General features: G+C 43.4%; 1 protein-coding gene across 2 annotated transcripts in view; it reads left to right on the forward strand.

Moving 5' to 3' along the window:
• Positions 1-6,439, forward strand: part of GSDME (gasdermin E) — a 59,851-nt gene extending 53,412 nt beyond the window's left edge. For both annotated transcript variants that reach the window (XM_025380232.1, XM_025380231.1), the window contains exons 9-10: positions 2,054-2,127; positions 5,572-6,439. In XM_025380232.1, the coding sequence (XP_025236017.1) occupies positions 2,054-2,127; positions 5,572-5,802 (305 nt within the window). In that variant the 3' untranslated portion in view covers positions 5,803-6,439. The remainder of the gene's footprint in view (positions 1-2,053; positions 2,128-5,571) is intronic.
• The last annotated feature ends 1,758 nt before the right edge of the window (positions 6,440-8,197 follow it).

The following is an 8,197-nucleotide window of genomic DNA, read 5'->3' on the forward strand; positions in this document are numbered from 1 at the left end:
AGGAGGATCACTTGAGCCCAGGAATTCGAGACCAGCCTAGGCAACATGGCAAGACCTCATCTGTACAAAAGATAAATTAGCCAGGCAGGGTGGTGTGTATCTCTGTAGTCCCAGCTACTTGAGAGGCTGTGGAGGATCGCTTGAGCCCAGGAATTCAAGGCTGCAGTGAACTATGATCATGCCACTGCAGTCCAACTTGAAAAAAAATCTCTGCAAGTTTGCACACAGGCAGCAGGCTACTCAGTTGACACATGATATGAGACTGACTTGCTGTTTCTGAATTGGAAACTCAAAGGTAGTGAAATCTTTAGGTGCAGCTGGCAGTCTCTAAATTTTTCAACCAATCCTGCCCTTTTTTATTTCTCTGAACTGTGATCTCATTTGTATGTCAGTCCCAGCGGAGGCCAGGCTGGCATAGAGCCCTTCCATTTGTGCTTTTGCTAATCCTCAGCCCTTCTGAGTTGATTTTTTTTCCCTCTTAGTATAATCTTCTCTCCTTAGAAACCGAGGAAAGTGCTAGAATAGAAAATAGGGTGGTCTTAGGTCCTCACACCAGTTTCTGGCTAATAGCTGTTTTTAGCACTTCAGTCCCACATGTGACCTGTTTCCTGGGAAGCTTCCGCCACCACTTCGTAACCTAAAGCAAGTCAAAAGGTCTGAACTCCTTGGACCCTATTTGTAAAACAGAATTGGTATATGGAAGAGCAATCAAAATAATTTCAGTTCAAGAAACATTTAACAAGCTTAGACTATGTTTTAGGCACTGCTAGGTAAATATCAAATCTTGGCCCTCCAGGAAATCAGAGTCAAGTAGTAAAATTGGTGGGTAAGCTTGGTAACTTAGATGCTGTTCTTTCATTCCTGTGCACCTAGCACCTAGTGTACCATGCTCAAGATAACGGCTAAATGAGTAATATGGGACTCAGGTATTTCCAAGAATAAGGGATGAGGATGATGGCTACCTGGGTCCCCGGAGCCATCCTAGAAAGTGAAGGCAGGGCAGCAAATGGCAGATGAGATGGCTGGGGACAGAGGCTCAGCTGGATACGCTAGGCCACATAGCTTTCCGTCTTCATCTTCCTGCTTTGGGGTAAGAGACTACTTGAGAAACTGGATTTTCTCTTCAGACAAATGCACACGCATTTTGAATACCACATTAGGTTCTCTGGCAGGAGCATCCCCCTAGGTGCTGCCCCACACCCTTAGTAGCCTACACTCTCTCTTGAGAATGAGCCATGGTCCGTTGTACCCTCTGGGTCACACCTCAACAACACATTGCCTTTTTTAGGCTGCTAATACATGGTGGGAACAACTGAGTTCCTAACCAGTCCCTCAGCTTCCTGATTCAGCAGGTGACTCATTCTTTTTTGCCTTTTCAGCTCAAAGCTTGTACCCCCAAGGGATTGTGGTCCTTTTAGGAACTCTGGGAGGTGTTTAATATCCACTTTGAGTAACACTGACCTGGTATTCCGTTCCCTGGGGCTTGGCAAGGGCCCTTCTGGTGCAGCCCCTAGCCTGGCACAGCTCTGCTCCAACCTTTCTACTGTTGCCAGACTGCATTTTCCTCCCCAAAATGATTGGTGACAGGGATAGAGCCCTTTATAGTTTACACAGTACTCTGACATATGCAAAAACAAAACAACTATGTAAATGAGGAAACTGAAGCTCATAGAGGTGTACCTGAGGCTGCAGCCTGAAAGCACAGAGGGGCTCAAATGTCACTCTTCTGTCACCAGATGGCAGGGTCTACTTTTCCATGCTGATTCCTTTCTTTCCCCCTGTCTGGGCAGTTCTTTCCATTTGGTAAATCGAATGTCAAGGAGTATCCTCTGTGGAATGCAGAGCTGGCAGCTGGGTTCCTACATCTGTTTTCTACAAGGTCTTTGCTGCCCATTTAGCACCGTTCATTCACTTACTCAACAACTGCTGAGTACCTCCCCTGCCTGGCTGGTGGGAAAGTACTAAAATAATAAGTTAGGTGCCATCCAGGGGCTGGCTCTGTTCCCATGGACTTGTTTTTTTGGACTGTGACTGTGATTTTTGTCTCCTGCAGAAATGCCCGATAATGCAGCAGCTCTGCTGGGCACTTGCTGCAAACTCCAGATCATTCCCACACTGTGCCACTTGGTAAGTAACCTCCCAGATGGGACCTTAGAATGGATGGGAATGGGGAAATGATGAGGGGGTAGACATCCAACAGCCGATAAAACACCTCTAGCACTTCTCATCCACAACAGCTCTTCAAGATAGATTAAATAACTATTGCTATTAACCCCACTTTTATACACATCCCAAACCCTGGGAAGACTGAGACCCAGAGGGAAATGATTTGTCCAAATAACTTGTTAGCAGGTCCAGGACTCCATCCTTGTCTTTAGACTCCAAATCTTATACTTTTCCCATTGTTTGGAGAGAATTTTGGCCAAGGTTTGGTGTTACATTACAATAAAGGGGCCTGACACCATATTATTTGCAATGGCAGTTTTGTGCTGAGACTGGTTTGATTGAGCTGTGCAGCAGATTCGCCAGGGAGGTATCCAGGACTGATCTGTCCCAGCGAGACATAGCTTCTTTCATCCACTTTTAGGAGTATCGTTAGCTTGGTGCCCTCTGGAAATGTCATTATAAGAGCATGAGTTAGGTAATGATGAGCTTAGCCCTAGAGAGTTAAGGTTAAGCTTTTCCTTTTTCAATTATAGATTGAGCCATTAGTAGAAAGAACCACCAATAGGTTGCCCTGAAGCCACCCTGATGGGGTGGCTAGTCTTGTGTAGCTTTTGCAGATGTTGCTCAGCCTGGGGCAGAGGACCTGAGCACACATGGTCTGACTATTTTAAGGCCTAATTACTAAAGTCCAAGGCCAACCTGCTACGTTGGCCCAAAGGATCATCTCTCAGAGCTCTGCTATCAGATCTGGGAAGCAGGTATTGGGGCAGACTGCCTAGATAGGACCCTGACATTTGGTACACATCTACTCTGGGAACACCGAGTAATGTGGTTGGTGCCTTTGTGCATAACAAAGACATCAGAAGACTATGCAGCATGGCATCATTCCAAGGAGCAGATCAGGTATCACTCACAACTGAAAGCTTCCACAGGCCCAGAGGAACCTGCATTCTTGTACACTGACTGCAAAAATGGAACTACTTGAAAATGTGCCAGCATGTGTGTCCTGGGCCAGCTGAGGGTAAAGGCTGGTGGCACAGTCTGGTTATGGAAACAATACATGTCATTATTCTAATTGTACGCAGTGACGAGCAAAACAACAGCTCTGCTTTCAGATCTCAGCTCCTCTTGCAGCAACTGAGTGCTCAGCATTTACTAAGTTAGTCCTTCCTAAGTATTTACAGACTCATCAACTGCAACTGAAGCAGGTAAAAAAGAAAATCCTGCCAAGCCCATGTTATCTAACCCCTTCTCTGACAAACTCACACCTAGCTGTCCTCCTCCCTGCAGATCAGCTCTAGGACATTTGTGTTACCCCCCAAGTTCTGCTCTGTTGGTGTTTCAAGAGCAGCAGCCAGAACACATTTGGAGTTCGGAATGGAAGGTATTCTGCTTCTGCACATTCTGCCTTTTGGCAGCTGCTCAACATAGTCAAAGACCTTCCTGGGTGTCTTCACATACCTCCCCTCAGATTTGCAATAGCTCTATTTAAGACATCAAGGTGTCTGCCTCTTCAAGGAATTTGAGTGTCATATTTCTTTAAGGGATTTACTTAAAACAGGGCACAAAATCTATCTGCAGCCCTGTCTTTTCTTGTCTAGTAGCCAGGGTAACTTTGAGAGGCTTTCTGAAGGGCTTTTGGGAGTACAGTGCCAGATACATTAACACATTTCCAAGAACTGGTGAAAGGGTGAGTTAGAATCAATAGCGAATGTTAACTTCACTCCACCACCCTCTGGGTCACTGTTACCCCCTTATACCTACAAATGCCTGTGGGCAAAGGGGGTGGTAGATATTTAGAGAAGAAAGCTGGATGCTGCGCAGCTGTCATCCGCCAGGTGTAAGGACAGGGAGCCCGCAATGCTGTTGACAGTCTCCAGCCTGCACCAGTGGGGCTCCTCCTCAAATCACTGGGGTGTGATGCTGTGCTTACAGAGCAGGTCTAATCTACTCTCTAAAGCACAATCAGTAGTTTGCAGTCTGAGCCTAATGGTAACGTTAAGCCTGTGGTTACATTGTGTGAGTTGTATTTGGCAAATCTACAAGGTTCGTGAGGCTGATTTTGATAATAAACACACAAGTACTTTTACATTCCAGTGAGTGCTACCCTTCAGTCACCTGGACAAGCTGCACGACTTTCAGGATAGTCACCACTGCTCAGGACATTTCTGGAATGTTTTCTTTTGGATTCCCTTCAGATTTCTTAAAATTCAGGCATATTTTCTAGGCTTATTTCATTTTTAATTTGAAATTTTACTACTTATATTATAATCAGATCTTGAATGCCTGTTTCAAAATGAAATCTACTGGCAAATTTTTAATTGCTGAAGATTTTCTTAAAAGTATTACAGGCACGGATCAAGACCCTAAAAGCAAATCAAATATTTCAAGTATGTGCTGAGCAGGTGGAACTAGAGCAGCATCCAAAGTGACCTCGGTGAAGAACACATTGAGTGTCTGCGTCATAGGCACGGCAGACGAGGTCCCTGCTCTCACGAGCAGCTTAGGGTTAAATAAGGGAAGGTGACTAAGTTTATGGATACAACATAATGGAGTAACATAAGACAGAGTTCTGGGGTTGGGGGTAGATCGATGGAAAGGGATTGGGAAAGGCCCTCGATGTGGCATTTCAGCTGACAACTGAGTGACGAGAAAGGGAGATCAATAGGGAAGTTTGGAAGAAGGAATAGCAAGGGAAAAGGTTCTTGAGGCAGGAAGGATAATTATAAACTATGGTACCTACCTTTGAGGAGTTCATGCAAATATATAAGAAGTTCTGATATCTTCAGTGAATCAGAAACTTGGCATACTGCATATATGAGCAAAGTACATTCTGACGTTTCTAATGTACTGGAGTTAATGGAACTAGTAGAAAGTTCGGAGAGTAGGGATTCAGACAGAGGACACCAGGCAAACGGGATAGAATCAGGCCTGAATCAAATATATCATGTTACACCTCAAGGGTTTTCCTGCTGTATTTGGGTAATTTAAAAAACGACATAGTTGGCCAGGCGTGGTGGCTCATGTCTGTAATCCCAGCACTTTGGGAGGCCAAGGCGGGCGGATCACCTGAGGTCAGGAGATTGAGACCAGCCTGGCCAACATGGTGAAACCCGTCTCTACTAAAAATACAAAAATTAGCTGGGCGTGGTAGTGCGCCTGTAGTTCCAGCTACTTGGGAGGCTGAGGCAAAAGAATCGCTTAAACCCGGGAGGTAGAGGTTGCAGTGAGCCGAGATTGTGCCACTGCACTCCAGCCTGGATGACAGAGGAAGACTCTGTCTCAAAAAAAAAAAAAAAAAGACATAGTTTTTTTCCCCCAGAATTACCTACAAGTGCATTACTATCCAATGTGGATTTTTAAAGAACATTTTTAAAGTGAATTTGTTTAAATATGTCATTTCAGCTTCGTGTTCTGTCTGATGATGGAGTATCTGATCTTGAAGACCCAACCCTGGCTCCCCTGAAAGATACAGAAAGGTTTGGGATCGTGCAGCGCTTGTTTGCCTCAGCTGACATTAGCCTGGAGAGACTGAAGTCATCTGTGAAAGCTGTCATTCTGAAGGACTCTAAAGTCTTCCCACTACTTTGTATAGCCCTGAATGGACTCTGTGCTTTAGGCAGAGAACATTCATGATGTCATATGTGAACTAGAAGTACGTGTTATTGGCCAAGGCTGAGTATTTTTCAGAATTGTTAAAGGTCACATGCACGTTAAAAGTTGACCAATGAAATGAATTTACAAAACAGTTTAAGAAGTGGTGACATTTTGCACACCAGGTACTCTTTAAACAGTTTTCCTTATCAGGGGCCCTCCTGTGCTGGTGAGCCAGCATCTGAGTTAGGTTCCAGCACCTGAAGAGCTGGGAGGGCTGAGAATTCTTAGCATACATTCAGACTTTTTTTCTGCACAATAAGTCCATCTGTCACTTGCATTCCACTTTCTTTGTTATACAGAAAGAGTCTGACCCTTTAATCCAAAAGTTCTTTTTACATTGTGACTGCTGTGGGAAGGCAATTTCTCTACACACAAGAGGCTGCATTTTGGATGTGATGTATGCTATTTGATGACTGAAAATGAAAATGAACTGTAAATGCTCCTAGAGTATATTCTTCTGCTAAACAAAATTAAACTTTAAAAAATCTAATAGTAACACACCCCTGCTTGGGACTCTAGCTATATGCATTTTATGTGACCTTGCCATGCTCTGGTGAACATACTATTTCTATGTCTAGCACATGTTGATTTCCTATTAAAGAAAACTTTGAACTGTGTCTATTTTGCTTTTTATTCTGTTTTGATGTTCTTCTATAAATAGCTTGGACTGGATCCCTGATTCCATAGACAGGATCTGAGCCACTGGGGATGAGGGGTAGCAGTTGTTGGAAACATATTATACAGCACCTACTTTTTCCCTGCAGTATCATCCACTTATTCCCTTTCTTCCCTTCAGATTTTAATGTTAACAAGGAAGAATAAAACAAATAATCCTTTTGTCACCACTACTAAAAATGAGACTCTTTATGGAAATGCTTATATGTTGGGGGAGAGGCTATAAAGTGGCACATGGTGGCAGCAACTATACAGAAATGAACTTTATATACAAACTGGAAAGGAATATGCAAAAGTGAAAGCAATTGTGCTAAAATGGTGGCACTATACTGCCTTTTGTCTGATTTTCTGAAATAAGTAAAAAGAACAAACTGCAAACGAAGGTGTAATATGAATCTACTTGTGTAAAAAGATGTATATATGTTATCAATATGTATGGAAAATTTCATTTAAAGAGTTCACATGAAATCTAACGGTGGCTCTTTGGGGAGAGAGCAACTTAGAGGTTGAGACAAGAGGCAGAGAAAGATTTTTTACCTTTCTATTCCTGCGAGAATTCTGTATGTCCTATCCTCCAAATTAAGAAACAGACAAAAATGAAAGACTTCAGATCGAAAGAAGCCATCCCAACAAGTGCCGAAAGTCTGGGTTACGTCAGTTAGGAATCTAGCTGTTTCACAACTGTTCTAAGACCAGCCAGTTGACATGCTGGATTGTGTTTTAAGAACTGGCTATTAAAAAGGAGGTAGCTTTATGCAACTACAGTTGTTCCCAGCCTCCCATTACTGCCAGGCATCTTAGCAGACACCTGTAGAGATGTGGGTCCAACAAGGCTAGGTGTGCTTGAGGGAGGTGGAATTGGGCTTCCAAAGGTTTAAAAACATTTAATGAGGAAGTTGGAGATATCATATTTGGAGGTTTCTAACTGATAATATCTCCAACTTCTTCCTCATTAAATGTTTTTTAAAAAGTGCCCCTACTGACATTAAGAATCATACTTTTTTTTTCATAATTAGATTTGCAAACAAGTCTATTAGCTCAGGACATCTGGAAAACAGTAAATAAAATGAATACTTCCTAGAATAGCACAGGACAGCCCCCTTAATTCTGATATTTCCATTCATAAGAGGACCACTTCTTCATAAATGGATGAAAGGAGTACCACTGACATAGCTAGTATTGTTGGTCCATTAATGACTCCTTAAATATGTCTAAGACCTAGTCGCTGGAACCCGTATGTTATTTTACATGGCAGAAAGGGACTTGGCAAATGCTTTTAAAGTTATGGACCTGACACGGACACATTATCCTGGATTATGTGGGTGGGCCCTTAAAGGAAAGAAGGCAGAAGAGACTGTGAGGGAGACTTGGCCCAAGAAAATGCAGGAAAGGTGAGGCCGATAGAAAGAATCTATGTGCCGGCCAGGCGCGGTGGCCTGTAATCACGCCTGTAATCCCAGCACTTTGGGAGGCTGAGGTGGGCGGATCACGAGGTCAAGAGATTGAGACCATCCTGGCCAACATGGTGAAACCCCATCTCTACTAAAAATACAAAAAAAAAAAAAAAAAAAAAAAAATTCCTGAGTATGGTGGTGCACACCTGTAATCCCAGCTATCAGGAGGCTAAGATAGGAGAATCACTTGAACCCAGGAGGCAAAGGTTGCAGTGAGCTGAGATCGTGCCATTGCACTCCAGCCT

The sequence above is a fragment of the Theropithecus gelada genome, chromosome 3 (assembly GCF_003255815.1).
Source record: "Theropithecus gelada isolate Dixy chromosome 3, Tgel_1.0, whole genome shotgun sequence".
Lineage (NCBI taxonomy): Eukaryota > Metazoa > Chordata > Mammalia > Primates > Cercopithecidae > Theropithecus > Theropithecus gelada.